The 21,980-nt window shown below is 38.5% G+C and overlaps 1 protein-coding gene across 9 annotated transcripts in view; it reads left to right on the top strand.

Annotated features, from left to right (window-relative positions):
- Positions 1-21,980, top strand: part of Mcf2 (MCF.2 cell line derived transforming sequence) — a 104,619-nt gene that overhangs the window by 54,883 nt on the left and 27,756 nt on the right. For 8 of the 9 annotated variants that reach the window (XM_040744661.1, XM_040744658.1, XM_040744664.1 and 5 more), the window contains 11 exons: positions 1,715-1,834; positions 3,787-3,978; positions 5,425-5,616; positions 8,098-8,269; positions 10,178-10,225; positions 14,750-14,793; positions 16,103-16,185; positions 18,663-18,729; positions 19,409-19,524; positions 19,759-19,828; positions 21,565-21,657. In XM_040744661.1, coding sequence (XP_040600595.1) covers positions 1,715-1,834; positions 3,787-3,978; positions 5,425-5,616; positions 8,098-8,269; positions 10,178-10,225; positions 14,750-14,793; positions 16,103-16,185; positions 18,663-18,729; positions 19,409-19,524; positions 19,759-19,828; positions 21,565-21,657 — 1,197 coding nt within the window. The remainder of the gene's footprint in view (positions 1-1,714; positions 1,835-3,786; positions 3,979-5,424; positions 5,617-8,097; positions 8,270-10,177; positions 10,226-14,749; positions 14,794-16,102; positions 16,186-18,662; positions 18,730-19,408; positions 19,525-19,758; positions 19,829-21,564; positions 21,658-21,980) is intronic. The other variant, XM_040744659.1, reaches the window with a different exon arrangement.

Below are 21,980 nucleotides of genomic sequence, written 5' to 3'. Positions count from 1 at the left end.
ATGCAGCTTCTGAGTATTGAACTTAGGTCCTCATGACTGTGTGACAAGCATTTTTACTGACTGAGCTATTGTCCCATTCATCATTGCTATACTGTGTTTAAAAAATGATTTTGTTTTAAAGATTGTTTTTATCTGTGTGTGTGTGTGTGTGTGTGTGTGTGTGTATGCATGCGCTTGCATGAGCATATCTATAGCACATTTGTGCATGTGTCTGTGGAGACCAGAGGACATTGGATCCTTGGAACTGGAGTAATAGTGGTAATGAGTAATCTGATATGGGTGCTGTGAACCAAACCCTGCTCCTATGGGAGAGAAGTAGGCATCCTGACTGTTGAGCCATCTCCAGTCCCATAAAGGGACTAAGAAAGAAAAAAGAAAAAAAACAAAGAGGTATTTATTTATTCATCTATTATTTATTTATTTATTTTTGAGGTTAGGTCTTAGTATATATCCTTGGGTGGCCTAGAACTTACTATGTAGTATAGGCTAGTTTTGAACTCAGAGATTCTGCTACCTCTGCCTCCTGAGTGCTTGGATTAAAGGTGTGATTTACCATACTAGACTTTTATTATTTTAAAACTGTGTGTATTTGCATATGTGTGTGTCAATCATTGCAGGCCCTCATGAGGTCACTGTTAACCTCTTAGCCATCTCAGTAGCCTCTGTATTCCAGTTGCTATTCTTAACTACTTTGATGTTTCAGACTAGCTACTCTATTGTGATGTTTGTCAAGATTTTAAAAAATAACTTCCTCCCTTAATGGCATGAAGAGATAATTCAAACTCATCTTTTATGTGTTCTATCTTAGCCTTAGAGGCATTCATTTTCCTGAGCAACTGTGGTTTCTTTTTCTTGGAAATTGTATTAAATATGAAGATGTGGGCGCAAGGTGTGCTCATTGCTACTGAAGGGTCATTGTTTATAAGCTGGGGAAAACACATGCATGTGTATACATGTATGCATATTTGCATGTACACACATTTATGCAAGTATGTCTGCATATACATGACTACACGTGTACACAGGGATCTTCTGTATATCATTAAGTGTGTGTGGATATCTAAGAGGCTGCATTTTAACAGATTATATTTATTTCTGTGAGTAAAATAGATGACCATATTTTGTATATGTGTAATTTTCTCATATTTGCATTCTTATTTAATAGCATTTGTTATGTAAATTGATAATTACTAAAGGTAAATTTTTTCCTCTGTTTTGTCTTTTGTTTTTTGAGACAGGGTTTCTCTGTATTGTTTTGGAGGCTGTCCTGGAACTTGCTCATGGACCAGGATGGCCTCAAATTCACAGAGATCTGCCTGCCTCTGCCTCCCGAGTGCTGGGATTAAAGGTGTGCGCCACCAATGCCCGGCAAAATGTGTAGTTCAGGGTGGCCTCGAACTCCAGATCCTCCTGCCTCTGCCTCCTTCAGCAAATCCTACGGGCCTGCGCCACCAGAGCCGGCTTTCCTCTGTTTTTATTCATTTATTTATTTTACATCCTGGCTGAAGCCTCCCCCTCATTTTCCCCTCCAAGTCCCTCTAACTCATTCCCCCCTCCCATCCCCAATCCCCTCCTCTTCTATCTCCATTCAGCAAAGGGTAGGTCTCCTATGAGTATCAGTAAAACATGGCATATCAAGCTGCAGCAAGACTAAGCATAACAGTGAATTCTTAATAACTCACATGCTTTTAAAACCTTTATTTCTTACTTTTAGGTTGTGAGTCAAATTGAAATTTTATTAAATCAACAAATAGAACTGGGTGATATAACAGGGAACTTAGCCCAAATAAAACAAAGACTTAAAAAAATAGAAAACTTGGATGAAAAATCTCAGGTAAGATTGTTTTTCTCTTTGTTTATACTTCACCGGGGCTTAGTATAAGGGCTTATTATACTTAACCTGTCATAACTATATAGTTAACACAATGATGCTAGCCTGAATCCATTTGAAGTGCAGACCTAGGATAACACTGCAGGTGCTTCATGTATGAAATTATGTAAGTTTGTAGGATCTATAATGAGACTGTAAATTGTCTTGGAGATGTTAGGAATATAGTCTACCAAGGATGATACATAGTCATAGGCCTCAGATACATAGTTAGCCTATTCCACATGAGATCCTGTCTCAAAAAACGAGTTATTTGGTTTCTGAAAATTATGGAATAATATAAGGCTATGGATGTCTAATGTTCATTATATGTATATGCAGTTGAATCAACCATAGACCCACACAGATAGCTCTGCTTGGTCTGACAAGCTGTTGGACCTTGGGCAAATTGATTTCTAAGCCTCAGTGTCATTTTCTGGATCTTGGGAGTAAAATGACCTACTTTATAGGGTGATAGATGAGGATTTATTTAGATGTACAGTTAGTGCTTAGCATTGCTCCTGGATATGTAGTATGTACTCAAAGGAAAAGCCATTGTTAGCGTTCTTGTTAATTCTAAAGCTTAGATTCGTGACTTTAATACTTAGTAAACTGCATTTTCTTTACTGCCTTGTATATGACAGCAAAACGATGCTTTTACAAATATATTCTTAGAAAACAAACTCATGATTGAATCACAAGCATGTGTGAATGACAATTGAGGGCCAGAAGTTGCAGTAACCAGTAAAGGAATTAGGCTGGTAGACTTCAGATTGTGCTGCACTTGACATCTCCTTGTGATAGTCATAGTGGAAAGACAAGGTGAACTGATTTGAAAGCTAGGGGATTTGTTTTTAATAAATTTTTTTCAATGTGATTTAAAACGTATGGCACAGAACTTGTCATTTAAAACATTCAGTTCGGTAGTAGTTCTAGTTTTCTTCCATTGCTGTGATAAAATACTCTGAACAGCCAGGTTGTGGTGGCTCTCGCCTTTAATTCCAGCACTTGGGAGGTGGAAGCAGGCAGATCTCTGTGAGCTCAAGGCCAGTCTTGTGTACAGAGTGAGTTCCAGGACAGTCAAGGCTACACAGAGAAACCCTGTCTCAAAAAACCAAAACCAACAAAAAGACTCTGAACAAATGCAACTTTGGGGAAGTCATGTCCCACAGGTTAAGAAACACTGCTCTAGACTGTGTCAAGTTGGCAATTAAAGCTAACTAGAATAGTAGTATTTTCATATATGAGATTGAATATCTAGCCCATTTAAAAAGCAACTCTATTTTAATTGTAGATTTCCCAATAGCCAGGCAGGCCATTCACTGCCTCATCTAGGCTTCAGTTTGCCTTATTTAGCTTTGGGAAGTATTACGTATGTCCCTACTGTACCATATGTATCACTGCACAATGGGAGTCAGCCACTGGGAGTGAGTAGTTGATAGAACAGAGGTAAAGCCTAGAGAATTCCTGCTGCTATTCACTTCAGGTATGTCAAAAGCACACAAGTGAGCGGCAGCTTGACTTAAGGTTGAAATGTATTAGCTTTCATTTGGCTGCTGTTTACTTCATGCCGGGTGCTGTATGTGTTTCTGTTTTACATCTGTGCATACTACACTAGAAGGCAGTCTTCATGCCCCGAGTGGAATGGGGTAGTTGACTTTCATTTTATATCCAGAAATGCATGAGCTTCTGATGGTTGATATCACTGTTGTACCTAATCATTGTCACTGTAAGATTTGTGTGTGTGTGTCTGTATGTGTGTATGCGCATACACGTGCACGCATATGTGTTTTCTTTTGTTGAATGCAGAAAAATTACATGAAATCATGTTTTATGACCATTCTTTAATGATTCCCCCCTCCCATTCTATATGAGCAGAGATCATGCGGTAATGATTTTTCTCTCCTCTTTCAAATCAGGAGCTGTTAGCCAAGGCCCACCTTGTGATACTACATGGCCACAAGCTTGCATCAAACCATCACTATGCACTTGATTTAATTTGCCAGAGGTGCAATGAGCTACGCTACCTTTCTGATGTTTTGGTTAATGAGATCAGGGTAAAGCGGATACAGCTGAGCAGGACCTTCAAAATGCACAAACTCCTACAGCAGGTAATATGATGGGAAATGACCCATTTCTGACAAAGATCATTATTTTCTCTTCTTGAGTTCTCTAATCTTTGCATTCTTGCCCATATGCCTTATGCTGTACCTTTTATATTCTCAGATACTTGGCTATATGCCTTATAGTACCTCTTCTTAGGGGGTCAGAGTATATATATATACTCACTCTCTCTCTCTCTCTCTCTCTCTATATATATATATATATATAGCCTTGTGTTTAAATTTGCAAGAGGTATTAACGACTGAGCCTCTTCGTGGTTTTCCAGTCTATCTCCCTATGTAGTATTCATGGCAGATTCAGTGTAGTACCAATTTTGCTCTGTTCTCAATGTGGAGACTGTGGTGGTGATGGCTACCTTTCTATTTTAAGTCTATCTCTGAAACCTGGTGATATTCTGTGGTCAGAGTACTTAAAAGCCTAGGGACATTTTGCAGAAGCCTGAAATTCGTTCCACATTTCATAGTACAGCACTACAAATTAGCTGGTGACTGTGGGTCAGCCCTATTTTGTGATTAAGCAGTGAATAGAATGGCCACTCTACAGATCTGGTCATGGCAGCAGAATGTAAACAGGAGTATCATTTGTCAACATCACATCTGAACATAAGCATACTAATCTTCACAGCTCTTTTTCTGGTTCAAAAAAAAAGCACCCTTTATTCTTGTCCTTGGCAATCATTAGGCATTACTATTACACTTTATGTTTTGTTAGGAGTTTCATATTTCAGTTATTGATTTGTAGGAAATTGCATGCAACTAAACTGTTAGTGCTGAGAAAATGGTCAGGCACCTACTGCAGAAGAAATTACTTCTTATGAAATAAATGCAGTGCTTCCCAATCTCGACTATGTGTCAGCCATACCTGTGGAGCACTTTAGCAGTATAAATGTCTGACAGGTAGCCCAGAGCTACTGAATCAGAATTTCTGGGGGCACCACTAGACATCACTTATTACCAGCTCTGAAAGCAATTTTTCTTTTCTTTTTTTAATGGCGTTGGAGTATCACTATGTAGCCCTGTCTGTCCTGGAACTCACTCTGTAGACCAAGCTGGCCTTGAACTCACAGAGATCTACCTGCCTCTGCCTCCCAAGTCCTGGGATTAAAGGTGTGGGTCACCAAAGCTGACCTCTGAAAACAATTCTTATTGACAGAAGTGAGACAGGCCCACAAGATGGCGGCCACTTGTTGACAAGCATTATAATCAGAGTTTAATCCCAAGGGCTCACATGCTGGAAGGAGAGAACTGTCTACTACCAATTTGTCCTCCGACTTCTACATGTATGCTGTAGCATGAGTGTGCTTTGCACACCCACCCACGTTCCCCTCCCGTCCACTAAGATGTAATAATGAAGAAGCGAGACGGCTAGTTTAAAGGCAAACCTATGTCCTCTTTATCCATTCTTCTGTTTGCTGCTTTGGTTTTCCTCATCAGGCACGTCAGTGCTGTGATCAAGGAGAATGCCTCCTTGCTAATCAGGGAGTGAGAAAGTTCCAGACTAAAGAAGATGCTAAGAAAGCCCTTCAGGATGTGGAAAATTTCCTTCAAATGGCTGTGCCCTTTATCAATTATGATATTGAGAATCTGCAATATGAATTTGATGTGTTCCTGTCTCCTGAACTCAAGGTGAGAAACATTTTATTCAAAGACACAAGCAAATTACCATGGTGTAAGAGTTTTACTATCCCATAGTCAGCTTCATATCAGTTTGTATACACACAGTCCCCTTGAGGATTAAGGGGTGATAGTAGTGCCACTGTCAAGTATCAAAGAATCCACAGGCACATGTTTGCTATATAATATGACTACCTTTTGCCATGAGCTCTGAGTCTACTATTGTTGTTGTTGTCATTATTACTATTTAGTTTGTTTGTTTGAGACAGGGTCTCACTGTATAGCCTTGGTTGACCCAGAACTCCTAAAAGTGTGTGCCATTACACTGTCTGACTCAATGATTTTTAAGTTCTTTACCTGTGCTACGAGCTTTTTTATGGGGGGGGCAATCATTTCTGGTTTAATCTCTACCTGGTTGGCGGTCTTGCCATTGTACACACCCATCATACTGCCTACCATCTCCGGCAGGATGATCATGTCCCTCAGGTGGGTCTTCACCACCTTGGGCTTCTCCATGGGTGGCGCCTCCTTCTTGGCCTTTTCCCAAGCACTTTAGTAGTGAATGAGGCTTTCACCACAGGCTGTGGTTCAGGCATCGCCTCTGTCGGGCTGCATCAGTTACTCATAGGACATGTCCAGAAGTTGGTCCAGGTCCATGTTGCGGCAGTAGGTGAACTTGTGGAAGGTCCGCTTCTTCTACTCCACTTCAGGCATTTTGGTGGCTTCTAGGAAAGAGAACCGTTGGCTGCTTCTGTGCAGTTATCGCGAGTTCCATGCTGTGAACTTTCTCATACATTTTGTTCTGTACCCTCAGAGGAAGGCCCCTAAGTGGAGTAGAGTGTTAGGGTATTTTATGATTGTTTACATTGGGACTTTGGTTTTTTATTTACATAGAGAATATACTAGCTTGTTGTTTCTTTCCTAATTTTGTTCTAGTTATATTTTAAGTTCAAAATAAGTTGTTTCTGTGTTTGTGTTGTATGCTTGTATGTGTATATGTATACATGTGTATGAGCATACGACATACAGATTCATATGCTGTGTCCCACTTTGTATGTGTGTTCTTAGGATGCAAAGACAGGTCCTTATACTTGTGTGGAAGTACTTTACCCAATGAACCATTTCTGTAGTCCACAAACAGCAATTAAAATTTTCTTCTACACACTATAATCTAAAGATATATCACTTTGATGCTTACATATTCATGTATTTGGTATGTAGCATATCTACATGTTTATGTGGGTGTGTGCATGTGTGCATGCTGGTGGGAGCCAAAGGTTGCCTTTCAGGATCTTTTTGAGTCACACTCCTTATTTTGAGACAGTCTCCAGTGAACTTGGAGCTCTCGTTGATTCAGTTAGATTGGGGGGGGGCAGTGAGCTCCAGGGATCCTCCTGTCTCTGCTTTGCCAGCACTGAAGTGACAGATGTTCCTGCCATGCCTGGATTTTATATGGCTGCTGGCGATCTGAACTCGGGTTTTCACGGTCATATAGCAGGCACTTTACTGACTAAGCCATCTCCCCAGTCCTGAGATTCAAATTTTAAACTGTATCTGAAGAATTTAATAGTAGTTGCTATGACTCATTTCATTCCATTTCATGTTTTTTTTCATTCCATTTCATGTTTTTTTGAGGCAAGCCTGGCAATGTAGCCTTGGCTGACTTGGAACTAGCTATGTAAACTTGGTTGACGTTGAACTCACAGAGATCCACTTGCCTCTGTCTATTCAGTGATGGAATTAAAGATAAGCTCCACTATGCCCAGCAGCTCATATAATTTTATATTTTATTTTGTGTATATGTGTTTTAACTGCATGTGTATATGCCTGGTGCCTACAAAAGGTAGAAGAAGGTGTTGGATAACCCAAAAACCAGAATTATAGAGCCAGGTGTTGGCGGCACACACCTTTAATCCCAGCACTTGGGAGGCAGAGGCAGGCAGATCTCTGTGAGTTCGAAGCCAGCCTGGTCTACAGAGTAAGTTCCAGGACAGGCTCCAAAGCAATATTGAGAAGCCCTGTCTTGAAAACCAAAAAAGAGCCGGGCGGTGGTGGTGCACACCTTTAATCCCAGCAGAGGCAGGTGGATCTCTGTGAGTTCGAGGCCGGGCTGGACCGATAGCCTCCAAAACAATACGGAGAAACCCTGTCTCATAAAAACAAAAGAACTCACCCTCCCTGGGGAAAGGAGGGGGTATTGGGTGAGTGGTAGGAGGGAATGGGAGGAGGGGAGGGAAAGGGAGAGGGACGTGAGATTGATATGTGAAGAAACCTTGTTTTTAATTTGAATTTAAATTTAAAAATAAAAAATTTTAATAAAAAATAATTATGAAAAAAAAAAGAAAACCAAAACGAAAAAAAACAAACTAGAATTACAGATGGTTCTGTGGATGCTGAGAATTGAACTCAGGTCCTCTTCAAAGGTACCCAGTGTTCTTAACTGCCAAGCCATCTCTCCAGCCCCAGTTTATAGAATTCTTATGTAATCTGTAGGCTCAAATGCAGACTGTACAACTCAAGCTTGAAAGAATTCGAAGCATATTTGAGAACCAACAGGCTGGTTCTAAGAACCCAAAAGATAGATCTGACAGACCAGTCCAGTTTGTGATGCCTGCACCTGAAAATTTGATGAGATCCAGAGCAATGTTTTTTTCACCTAAATATGGTAAAGTAGCTTGTTTTCACACTTGCTATTTCGTTTTTCTCTTGCTATTGTTTCCTTTGATGCATTTGATGTATCTACTGAATTTTTTTCAATCCTGATAAATTTAAAACATTTTAGTCTCTTTATGTATGCTTGAATGCCGTTGTACAAGACAGAAGTCAGAATAAGATTACTTTATGTTCATAAACCACAGTAGTAACATTGAATTTTGTCAGATGATGGACACCTCAGCATGGGGTATTCTAGATTGAGAAATGAGTGTGACAATTTTCCAGCGTCAGACTTTCATCTTTCTTCAGTAGGTACTCAGAGAAAAGAACATGAAACTTATATGCACATACATGTAATTATAAGTATACATACCCATTGTTACTCCAATAAGCTATTACTTGGCTCTTCTATGATGCCTGTATGAGGGTCTGACATAGTAGAGTGGGTTGCTTTTTCTAAATGGATGCTGGTAAATGTTAATTGTGTTAGTAATTTCTTGCTATAGATTCCATTTTCTTGTTTTAATCTTTGAAACCTATTTAATTGTGAACTATCCCATTCCTTTCTGAGTTCTATAGGAAATTAATAATTCTTGTAATGGTGTTGAACTAGTCTGAATATAAGAACTATTCCCTCAAGGGTTTCCTGGAGCTGTGTCTCTGCAGCTTTTTGGGGAGAGAGCAGTTTGGTCTTTTGCAGAAATTAGGTTAGGAGAAGAGGTGACCATATGACTAAATTCAGTCTCTGACCTAAACTAAATCAGTCACTTTACTAGTGTATGAAACTACTTTGAAAAGCAGACAAGGCTTGAGCCAGAGGTAATGAATAAATACAGATCATCTCCAGTATGGATGAAGTTACAAATGCAATCGAAGTTATATGGTTAGTAATTCCCATATATATACATATGTATATATAAAGACTGTGAGCAATTGTGTAAATGAAAAATATTGATTATATTAAAAATACACCAAAATACTGGAAATATCAAAGACACTGAAAATAGTAAAAAAAAATAACAGTAGCCAAACTGACCTGATTAAACTCAGCAGTTGATATTTCTAAACATAAAGCAGACATTGGTTAGATTTCTGGATACTTTAGCTGTGTGTCCTTAGGCAGAAATATTAAACTACACAAAAGGGGATATCCTAGGATATTTATTGAAAGAGAAATCACTTACTTGAAAACCAAGAAATCCAAGAACCAAAGGTCACGCTGCTCTCCAGGTCAAAACCGAAACCCAAAGAGCGAGCGTCCCCTCCCCCTAGCTCTATTTACCATCATACATTCTATGTACTGTGAACACACCCACACGGGAGTGGTCAGCGCTTACAGATACATAAAATCGCTCCCTTCAATTTTAGTCTAAAGAAAGGATTTAGACTTAAGACAAAACTAAATTGTGTCAATAAACAAAATGTCTCAAACATATCTAAAGCATATATATATAGAGAAGATGATAAATAAATTATAATCTACCTATATCCTATCCTAAGCATATCTATCCCATCTAAACCTAAGCTTATTTGAAAGAGATGCCCAAGTCTGAACACCTCCTTCCAATCCCAACCCTAAAATAATTGAAAACTTACATTGATAACTTCAGTTTCCTTGTCTGTAAAGACAAATGTCTTCTGACTTAAAAGGAGATTCTAAAGAGAAAGTGAAACAGAATTGCAGAAAATAAGAATTACTCAATAAATTGGACTATCCCTTCCTCTGAATAAATCTCCTTTCTTAATAGAGCCCCCTCCAAAAGCTTGTCTCCCTGAAACAGAGCACTTTAATTTGTAACCAGGCTGTCCAAGACCCATTCATGTCGTTAGTCATTCAAATAAAATTTTGTTTTGTATTATTTCAGTTTTCTTTCTTTCTGGTATTCTTATTTAATGGCATTACACTTTCTTTCTGCAGTGGGAATTGGATATTCTTTCTTTCAAGCATGTAAACTTTTTTCAAAAGGTACCCATCTTTATTATATTACTTATCATCAATACAGTTTATGAGTTTGTACACATGAAAAACCAGTTTGGCACCCCAAAACAGCAGCAGGTCATTCATGAATTCTACCTTCAAATAACTTTATCTATTTTTTTCATATCATCCATCCACTATTCTCTATCGACATTGAACTTACCTAGAAAAATGACTGTTAAGACTAGAGTATGCTTCTGAAGTCAAGTTTCTTTCATACAACAACCACTTAACAAAAAGAAAGAAGGGCAGGCAGGAGAGATGGCTAAGAGCACTCCCGGTTCTTCCAGAGGACATCAGTTCACTTCCTAGCACCCACATGGTGGCTCACAACAACCTGTAGCTCCAGGGGATCTGACCCCCTCTTCTGGCCTCTGTGGGCACCTGTATACCCACCTGCCTACCCACACAGACATAGACATAATTCAAAATAAATAAAAAATGTATCTTTAAAAAGCAAAAGTTGGTGAATTAATGGAAATCAGGGCTTTCTTCACTTTAAAGATTCTCACACCACTCATAATCCAAATATTTGTTGGGTGTAGCTTGGATTTGCTTCACTTAAGACTGCCTACTGTATTTATGAGGAAGAAGGCACCTTAATGAATAAATGACTGGGAGAGACGATTGTCTCCACCATCCATCATGGTTTGTAAATGAAACCAAATCACTATTTAAGCTCTGAATCTTCTGTGCATTACCCTATTGATCTGGGGGTAATGCAGGTTCTGACATATTTCAGACAAAGTCTTCAAAACTTGGAATTGGTAAACCAAGTATTAGAACAAATCAAATTGTGTGCTAAGTTTTTCATCAAAATGAGTCAAACTGGTTTTTTATTCTGTTTCTGCTTGTTTTGCTTTTTTTTCCTTTTCATCCAATTGAATCTTCCATCTAGCATAGTGCCTGGAAACTGGAAGGACGTGATAAGATGTTTGATGAATTTACATTGAAACCAGAGGGAAGGTAGAGAAGGGTAGTGCCAGTGAGGAATAAAGTGTAAGATGTGGTTTGGCTCTGAAAGCTCTACTTATACTCTAGATTTGTCACCTAAGCCTCAGACTGGTATTTACAACACAGAATTTCACATAAGAAACAGTCTCACTATACCCTACACGAACATTATTTCTTCTGCAGAGCCTGTAAAACTCTTGTTGTTGTTGTTGACATCATGTCCTCCTTCATTCAAATTTAGTTCTTTCTGTCCAATTCTGCACCATTCGTTGGTTTAGTTGCTACATGTGCCTTCTATGCGTCTAGTTATTCCCCTCATTACTTTCTTTATTGCCACTTTCTGAGTCTAAGGTAGCATCACTTGTAGCCTTGACAATAGTCTTTTTGGCTCCCATTGCCACATTCTCCCTGCCTCCTTTTTTCTTACCTTGTGAGGTTTGCATAAATTTCTGTTTCCCTGGACTGCTTTTCCCCGATTGCTCCTTTGCCTCCTTCATTGCTAGCTCATACCCCTAGATAAGCTTTTCTCTATCCTCTGCTGTTCCCCTGTAGCCTGGCTAAGTAATGTGTTCATCTCATATAACAGCAAGCTTCCTATTTCTTTTCAGCTATAGCCTACTTACCTATTTGCTGTTGCACTTGCTAGGCAGGATGCTCTGCAAGGACAGGATCTGTGTGCAAGTCATCTTTGTTTACCCCAAACACAGAGGTAGCTTGTCATATCACATAGCTTCTTAGCTATTTGTATGCCTTTATGTTGTTGAAATAATGAATATATTTATGTTGCTTTTCAGAAAAAGATGTGTTATGTAGATACACACATATACCCTTTGGTACCCCTTCATGTGTTTGCAGACAATCCATAATTTACCTTTAGGAATAAGTTTAGATTTTGTATGTTAAGTATCTTTAAAGTGAAGCATACCAGTACTTATTAAGAAACTGATTTTATACGGTCACTCACACTAAGTCTAATGTATAGCTCTATATGTCAATACTTATTAATGAATGGCAGTGAAGTATACAGTTTATAGACTATGAAAGATCATCCACTTCCTGAGTGTGCCTGACAATAGCTTTTGAGAGGAGAGGAGGATCAAAGGTTTGTATCTTCCATGCTGAGGCCAGTGTTGAATGTGCCCTAGACACGTAGCGGCCTCCATGATTTGTATGCTCCTTGATTTGTTCGTGCCCTTTACTTGCTTGTGTCTGTGAAAACCATCTTTTTTCTGTGCCGGAAACTGAACACATGCTAAAGTAAGTGCTCTGCCACTAAGCCATATTCCCAGTTCACCCTCCACCCTGTTTTTACCCAGCGCTGGAAATTTACTGTTTAAAAATAAAGATTAAAACTTTGAATTTTGATGGGTTTTTATGAGCATTTTACCAATTGTTTGGGTAATGCGTTATGTAGTGATTAGAAACATGTATGGGTTTAAATACCATGTCTACTTCCTGACATGGTATTTAACCTTAGTAATATCTGTAAGATGAGATAGACACTATCTCCATTTCTTAGTGTAGATTTTTTTTTGATAATTCACGAAAAAATATTTATTTTTTCAAAGAATTATTAAAATGACCTCATGTCAAATACTTCATAGATTGATTTTGCAGCATTATGACAAGAAGTGTCTGTCTCTTTACGTGAATGCCCCATTAGTAATAGACTCATGTTAGGAACTCTTACTCTTTTGCTGTGCTAATCATTGGAGATGGGTTCTTTTTTTTTTTTTTTTCCTCGTTAGTTTTTTTTTTTAATTTTAAATAGCTTGTTTTACATGTCAATCCCAGTTCCCTCTCCCTCCCCTCCTCCCGCACTCCCCTTCCACCCTCCCTCCCACCCTATTGCCACATACTTCCACATAGGGGATGTCTAGAGTCTATCATTTTACTCTTGGTAGGGTCAAGGCACTCCCCTAAGAGTCCAGGCTGAGAGAGCATCTCTCTTTGTGCTATAGGCACATGAAGACAGATTGTATACCAGGAATAGACACTGATCCACAGCTCAGAGCCCCATAGGTTGTCCAGGCCTTCTCACTGACACTCACATTTGGGGGGTCCAGATCAGTCCCATTCTGGCCTCCCCACTGTCGGTCTGGGGTCTAAGAGCACTCCCCTGTTCAGATCAGCTGTCTCTGCTGGTTTTGCCAGCCCATTCTTTGCCAATTTGCTCATCATTCCTCTCTCTCTGTCACTGGGTTCCTTGGGTTCAGTTCAGTGCTTAGATGTGTGTTTGCCTCTGCTTCCATCAGTCACAGGATGAAGGCTCCCGGATAGTTATAGACATCAAGTTCATTATCAGGAATGGGCATTCGAGGTGGTCCTTCCACTATTGCTTAGCTTGCCAATTGATGTTATACCTTTAGATCACTCGAGGTCACTCTGGTGCCTGATCTGTCTTCGATCCTATGATTCCCTCTTCCCCCTATTCTACCCCCACCCCCTCAACTTCCTGTTCCCCCATGACCAACTCCCTTCCTCTTTACCCCTCTATTCTTCCCAGGTCCCACTACCCCCCCCTCGCCCTGTTCCCCATCCATTCAGAGGATCTTGTCTCCATCCTCTTCTCTTGGGTACTATGTATATATGCATATCTTTTAGGTTCTTTCCTGTTTCCCAGACTCTCTATCTGTGGAAGTGCAGACCGGCACTATCCTGATCCATATCTAAAATCCATATATGAGTGAGTACATACCATGTTTGTCTTTTTGCGACTGGGTTACCTCACTCAGGATGGTTTCTTCCAGTGCTATCCATTTCCCTGCGAATTTCAAGATTCCATTGTTTTAAAACAATGGAATCTTAGTGTAGATTTTAGAATGAAAAATGAAAAAGAAAACAAATTATTGGGTAAGATCAGGGCCTGGTTGTGGTAAATGCCAAATAAAGGGTAGATGTTATAATTACTAGGCTACACTTGGATTTTTTGTTATTAATTTTCAAGTTTCTATATAAAGCAATGCTTTTCATTATGGCATTTTCATACATAATTTGTTTGTATTTGCATTTGTGTGTTTGTATGTGTGTAACTGTATATATATGGAGGTCAGAGGACAATTTGCCGGGGTTGCTTCTCACCTTCCATCATATGGGTCTTGGGGAGCAAACTTAGGTTATCCGGGTTAGCAGTAAACATTTTTACTTGCCAGTCCCATAATTCGTTCTTTTCGTTACCCTCCCCAACTGCCTTCCCTGGTTTCATACATGTAGGGCTAAATTCAAGGAAATCTTTGATCCAGTTAGTAAGTGAACTACAATGTGATTGAATGTTTATGTGGCAGAATGAACATAATTGTGAACACTTAATACCCCTTTCTTTTGGTAAATAATCGAATGTGTGGTTATTGAGAAAATGGGTAGTACATGGCAAAATCATGTTCCTTAGGAAGTTGGATTTCTATAGACATCTAACCAATTGCTGTCTTCCTTAGAGTGGTTTTAAATACTGACAAATGTATTGAAACAGTAGCTTTCTTTTTAGTAAACATGCACGTGTTTTCATTGAAAGTGTTAACTTTAGTTCTGGTTTGACATTATTTCAAATTTCTCTACCAGTGAAGAAGTCTTGGAGACAGACTCAAGTTCAGAGCAATGTGAAAGTAAGTCTAATTGATTAATGAATTCAAAGTTGGCTGTGTTGCTATAATTGCAGAATAAGTATGGGGGTTTCAGGCATGATTTTCATTCATTACACCAACCTTGTACATTTGAAAACCTACACATACAAGAAAAACCTGCTGCTTTTTGTTTAATTGCAGTATTGGCCTAGTCCCAGTGTGTGAGCAGTTTTATGTACTGGCTCAAGTTCAGAATCATTTCAGTAACAGTTCTTCATGCTGCCCACCTCTACATACCTAAACAATGCTTTGTCCTTCTAGAGACTGTGCTTTCTTTCGTGAATGAGTGTAGCACTACAAGTATGAAGGATAGAGTCCGGTTTATTGTGGACCATGCAGAGACTGACTCGGGATGCAGGAAATACATTCATTTGTTTCCTTTTTATTTTCTCTTTCTATCCTTCCTTCCTTCCTCCCTTCCTCCTTCCCTCCCTTCCTCCCTCTTTTCCTTCCTTATTTTGAGCTGTCCTGGAGCTCAGTGTGTAGACTAGGCTGGCTTCAAACTCATAAAAGTCTACCTGCTTCTCATAAAAGTCTACCTACACTTTATTATGAGAAAACATTTTATTATGCATTATTATTGTTAATCTCTTACTGTTCCTAATTTACACATGACTTTTTTATCATGCATACATATATCTGGGCAAGTGTAGTGCATAGAAGATTTAGCGCTGTGCACAGTTCCAGGCATCCCCTGAGGGTCCTGGCTTTATCCTTGGGGAATAAGTAGGAAGTACATGTGTCTAAGATTTTGTTCTTCTGTTATCTGTGATAGGCTGATATCTTCAGAGTAGCCTCCTCACAGCTGCAGGACCATATGTATTACATGTGTGTCCTCAGTATTAAGTGGTACCAAGAATGTATCACTAAGAGGCATTGTAGTATTACAGTATAAACTGGACTACATGCCTTTTAATGAGATCATCACTTACTGGTGGTATGACCTCTGGTAAATTTTCTTATCTCAGACTTATTAATTGATAGGACACAAGAAGTTAGTACAAAAAAGGAATAACATTTGTGAAGCTCTTACTTCACTATGTGTGGCACATGGTGGGGCTCAGAGTTGTTTCTATTATCACTATGGTAAACTAGCAAGTGGCCTTTGTTGATGTAAATGGAAATATTCAAACTAAACCCTTTAAGTAACTCAAAGCATTTATTTCACTAGGATACAGCCAAGTCATTTTTGGAAAAATACAGTGTTTTATATCCGTTTATCTTCAAGGTCAGAATTGAAGTTAATTTGATAATGTATGTATTTAACATGATTGAACTTTTATTATTTCAGATTGAAGTTGCTCAGAATAGCCAAGAGAAGAGGAATTCTGATCAGTCTCCTGGATTGGAAAATAGCTTGGATATTTTAAAGAAGTATTCTTTCTTTTTAAATCTACATTCATTTATATGTCTATATACCTCTCCACAGAAGACTCTGGTTCAGTGTCCGTGTGTTTAGAACTATCAGTTTGCCAAATTGGGTCCTAGTGAGAACATTAAAAGAGTACTAGCAAGGTGTCACACATTCTGGATTTGAGTTTGAGCAGCTGTGACCTGTCTTAGGAGCTGAGGAATTTTATTTGGTAGTGCTGGGGATTGTGCTCTGTCACTGAGCCGTATCGCAGTCACCTTGTAGCATTTGTATAGCTTTCATTTCCAGATTGAAGAGGAAAATGAAAGAGTTTGATTCATTTGTTTTTGTGTTTCCCAGTTAGAACCATTATCTATCTATAATTAGCCCGCTATTTATTTATTGATTTACTTATTTATATTGTGTGTGTGAGAGAGAGAGAGAGAGAGAGAGAGAGAGAGAGAGAGAGAGAGAGAGAGAGAGAGAGAGAGAGAGAGTGTGTTTGTGTTTTGCCTGAATGTCTGTGTACCATGTGTGTTCTTCCAGGGAGGCAGAAGGGGGGTTAGAGCTCCTGAATATGCAGTAAGCCTCTATGTGGGTCCTGGTAACCATACCTGGGTCTTCTGTGAGAATAGCATGTACTCTTAAGCACTGAGCCCTCTTTCCAACTCCTGTGTTTCTAGGTTTTATTGAAATTATATGTGTATATATATGTATATATATCATATCATATATCCTAAATGTGTCCATTTTTGTTTATATATATATGGTAAGATGGTTACTTATAGCAGGTCAGTTAACATTGACAGTTGCCTTTTTGTGGTAAGAACATGGTCATATTTCCTGTGTGTAAGATACTTCATTAATGATAGTAACCATGCTGTACATTAGATTCCCAGAGTGATTCAACTAAAAAATGGAAGTTTGTACCTTGGGACATACCATCTATTTTAGTTTGGTTTCTGTTGTGATAAAAACCAAAAGCAATTTGGGGAGGAAATGGTTGGTTAGGCTTATATTTCTAGATCATTGTCATGAGAGGAAGTTAGGGCAGGACCTGGAAGTAGGATCTAAAGCAGACGCCATGGAGGGGTGCTGCTTACTGGCTTGCTCCCCATAGCGTGCTAAGCTTTCTTTCTTGTACAGTCTAGGACTATCTGCCCGGGGTGGTACCACCCGCAGTGGGCTGAGCCCTCATACATCAACTGAAAGAATGCCCCACTGACTTAACTATACTCTTATCAGACTGGACAGTTATTCACTTGATGGTTCCCTTTTCAAGCTATTGTAGTTTTGTGTCAGGTTGACAGTTAAAACTATGACCTAACTTCTTTCATTTTTAAAAGAAATGAAAATCAATGAAGTGGTTTGTAAAAAGCTATACAGGAATATACATACTACTTCATAGATGTGAACAATGACTCTTTATATGCTTTTATATTCCTATGTTAATATTCTAACTTGAAAGTATTTACCTGTGAGTTTCTTATCATGAACTGGACCTGGAAGTGCATTCTTTTAATCCTAGACTTTAAGGGTGGGGCAGAGGCAGGTGAATCTCTGAGTTTGAAGCTAGCCTGGTCTACATAGCTCCAGGACAGCCAGAGGTACATAGTGGGTTCTGCCTTAAAAAAAAGGAAATAAAGTTTCATATCTTGGTGTTAGAAATAGCCAGTAGTTTACATAAAGCTGCATGGAGATATGTATCTCAAGATTATTAAACATAATTTAAATGACCCATTTTGGAAAGAAAAACGGGGTCTAAGTTCTTTAAAGTATAAAAAGAAAAGAAGAAATGTACAAAGGTAGTTTAAATAGGTTGCTTATATTACGGAAGGGAGTAAATTTTAAATATGTAAGTTAGAAATCAAATGGGAAGGACATGTATTCTAGTTTATACAGACGGCAGACAGTGTTGCTGTAGATTCTTAAGTTTTACTCCTATCCCATGTGAAGATGAATGTAATGAGTTTTGCACATGTCTGAAAAAAAAATCAGAAAGCTCCCGGGAACTGGATAGTTTTGAACGTGCTCTTCTAGTGTTTCTTCTTACAAAGGGGAAGATTCAGCAAATTATGCTGTCCAGAAAGATTAAAACCTGGCTTCCATTCCCAAACAGGTTTTATGAGATTTTAGTAAATTTATTCTTAGTCTAAGTGAATTAGAAGTCATTTTTATGTTAACACATGGCCTTCGAACATCTGTCTCTTTTCTTCTCCCCACCAAACAGAGTCTTGGTATGTAGCCCTGACTGGCCTAGAATGCAGGTTAGTTTTGAACTCCTGCTTCTGCCTCCTGAGTGCTGGGAATAAAGGCACACCCAAACTTCTGGGTGGCACTTATTGCAACAACTGTAAAATAAGCTTCATCTTTTGATGCTAGGTGCTTCCACTAGATTAACTTATTTTTCTTTTGATTATTTCTAATGATAGTAACAGAACCATTATACTGTGATATGTGAAAAGGACATTAACTGGTAATTGTGATCTGTTTGTTGTAGCCATGTCCTGAATGAGCTGATACAGACAGAAAGGGCATACGTTCGAGAGCTGTTTACTGTTTTGTTGGTAAGTGTAGCAAATTGTTTTCCCCCATTCTCTTGACCCATCCCTGGCTACTCTTGTTAGAAAGTGTTCTAAGCAGTTTTGTGTTTGTCTCTGTCCTTGGTTGTTCCATGGTAGCCGTGGGTATTTGCTGTTACTTGCTAATGACTGCATTTACATTCCCTCTCAGTGGTGGGAATACGTGATTCAAAGGTTCTTATAGAAAAGAGAAGCTGTTCTCTTAGGGACATGGTGCATTGTTATAATTATTCCCAGGCTGCTACTTAGAGATTGGGATGGAAAAAACTGAGGGTGGGATAAAAATACTCATTTGACACAAATGCCATGATACTAATTTGGTCTGAACAGAAATCTAAGCACTTCCTTTTAATTTAGGGAGAACTTTATATTCTGTACTATAATTTTTCATAGTTGGCTTGTTTGGGTTCCACACTACAATAAAAGCCTTGAAGGCCAAAGTACTACTTTTTTATTCTGGTCACGGAATAGAAGCTTTGGCTTCCTTATCCTGCATTCTAAAAAAATGCCACAGATACCTCTGAAAACTAAGGGATCTAAATGGTAAAATTTATACAGCTCTACCCACAAATCTTCTATGCATTCTGCTGTACTGATGCCATCAGTGGCCCAAGCAAACATTAATATAAATATTTAAAATGCAAAAATTATTTATTTTTAATAGGGCTACAGATCTGAGATGGACAATCCACAGATGTTTGATCTTATGCCACCTCTCCTGAGAAATAAAAAGGATGTTCTCTTTGGAAATATGGCAGAAATATATGAATTTCATAACAAGTACGTAATTGCCAGAGGGAAGCTTTTGGTGATTCTGTTATTTCAAAAAGAGTTGTTACTGTGTGTGATATTGCATACCTTTAATCTCAGAATTTGGGAGGCAGAGGCATGTGGGTGTCTGTGAGTTCAAGGTCAGCCTGGTCACATAGGGAGACCCTGTTTCACAAGTGGGAAATAGGAGCTACTTACTGGTTTATTATGTCATAAATAACTTTTTCTCTGCAAATTTCACAGCATTTTCATGAGCAGCCTGGAAGATTGTTCTAATGCTCCAGAAAGAGTTGGACCTTGCTTCTTGGAAAGGGTTAGTCTGATTCTTTTTGACATTATATAAATATTGGTAACCCAAAATATCTCTTATATAAAACAGGCTTGAAGAGAAGATACCCCTTACTTCCCTTTAATGTTTTTATGTTTTTGGAGAAAACACATCAATTCTAGCAAGTACTTAATTTAAAACTATTTTGCTTGAGAAAAATGATGTGAGGGTATACTTTTATTTTGTGTATTAAGTGTTTCAGTTACTCAGGTATTAGCGATGGAAATCTCAGGAATCCAGGGGCCATCCTGGCTAAGAAAATGTGAGAGATAGGAGCATATTAATATAATCACCCTGAGCTTGGTTAAAGTTAGAATAAAAGATTCAGTTAAAAAAAAACTTAAACACCAGTCTCACTATGTAGCCCTAGAATTTAAAAAATCTTCATCTAGTTATCCAGTTTCTCCTCTTCCTGAAAAATCAACCCTCTTTTGATTGGGAAACTGTTGGATTAAAAAGGTTGTTCAAAATTTACAATAGCTGTCTTATCTCAGGAATTGTTGAAGAGAATAAGCCTGATAAAAATGAGAAACGAGAAGAGAATAGTACTAAGAATATGTGCCACTACCTTTCTCAACATGTTCTAAACCTAAAAATATCTGAACTATAGACAAATTAGTTCCCAATGTTTTCAAATAGCAGTTGGTCAAATATCCCTTTGGAGTCTAGTTGTTTAACACTGTGCTAGTCTACAATATATGATGGTGTGTATACTCAGAGGTGGGTTCAGCAGGATTGTGAGTCTGAGGCCATCCTAGACTACTTAGGGAGATCCCATCCTTAAAAATACCCAACACTATGCTACTTATAGGAGATTTTATGTATACTGTGTATCTTTACATGTATACATAAATTATTTCCCAACTTGATGAAGTCACATATCCTTTGTGCCTTTGTACCTGTCAAAGTTGGTAGAGTTCTTGTCAACTAGTAGTCTTAGTACTGGTTTGATAAATGATTCTGGATGATATGTCCATTCAATATCCATCTATTTATGATTTACTGTCTACCAAGCACAATGCTGGGTAATGTGGCTACCAAGATAAAGAGCATTTAGGTAGAGAAAAGAAACCCTAACTAGTACGGGATCTTTAATGCTACTTCATTAGAGATATACAAAGGGTCCTATGGCACTCCAAAGAAGGGCATCGTCCATAGCTTGAAGATATAAGCAGTGTATGTATGTATGTATGTATACATACACACACATAGCTTGAAGATATATATATATATGAGACTCATGAGCTGAAGGGTAAAGTGTCAGTAGGAGGCAGACAATAAATGAAGATAGGGAAAGATAATTCAAGGGAGAACAACTGCAGCCATGCACTTAGATGAGATGATGTCCCAGTGATGGACCAAGGACTACTCCTAACCTAGATGTGAGCGGCAAGCTCCTTTATTTAGACAGCCAGCAGCCTGGTAGCACAGAAAACTCCTTTTTGGCCCCCATTAGATCATGGCAATAAATAGTTAAAAAAAGATAAGGCTTTTCTTACTGTCAAGTCTGGTAAGCAGGAGTTCTGAACTTGCTTGTAGAACTACGTACCCTGCTGTTGGACTCAATGGGCATGCTGTCATGCTGTCCTTGGAACACAAAGCAGGCCCCTTTGTGTCATCCCCTTCCATGTTTGGCCACACACTCGCTTGCACAGCTTTTTTCCAAACAAAACATCATATTTGTAAATTAGTAATATATTTGCATTTATTCTTTATTACAGAAGGATGATTTTCAGATGTATGCCAAGTACTGTCAGAATAAACCCAGGTCGGAGCTAATTTGGAGGAAGTATTCAGAATGTGCCTTTTTCCAGGTATTATTCATTTGAGTATTGAAGAACATATTCTTTTTGGAAGATATTGGAATATTTTTAATTAATGAATTCATTTTCTGCTTTGACTAAATTATATAAGCATATAAGTGAAGTAGCAATTCTGCTCTCAAGCAAAGTACACATGTAAGTACATTTATGCATATAAATACATATTTGCTGTTCCCCAGAGGCAACCACTTTTAGCTACCTCTGGTATTTGCCTCCCTATCTCCAAATAATATGCTTATTTTTCTCTTTCCTGCTTTAGAAAATGAAGATTTACGTCTCTTTCAATGTTCCTTGTCCCATGACCATATTCACAT

Source organism: Mesocricetus auratus, unplaced genomic scaffold, assembly GCF_017639785.1.
Source record: "Mesocricetus auratus isolate SY011 unplaced genomic scaffold, BCM_Maur_2.0 Super-Scaffold_100003, whole genome shotgun sequence".
Classification (NCBI taxonomy): domain Eukaryota; kingdom Metazoa; phylum Chordata; class Mammalia; order Rodentia; family Cricetidae; genus Mesocricetus; species Mesocricetus auratus.
The sequence above is the reverse complement of the archived record's forward strand: the minus strand, read 5'-3'. Positions and strand labels throughout refer to the sequence as shown.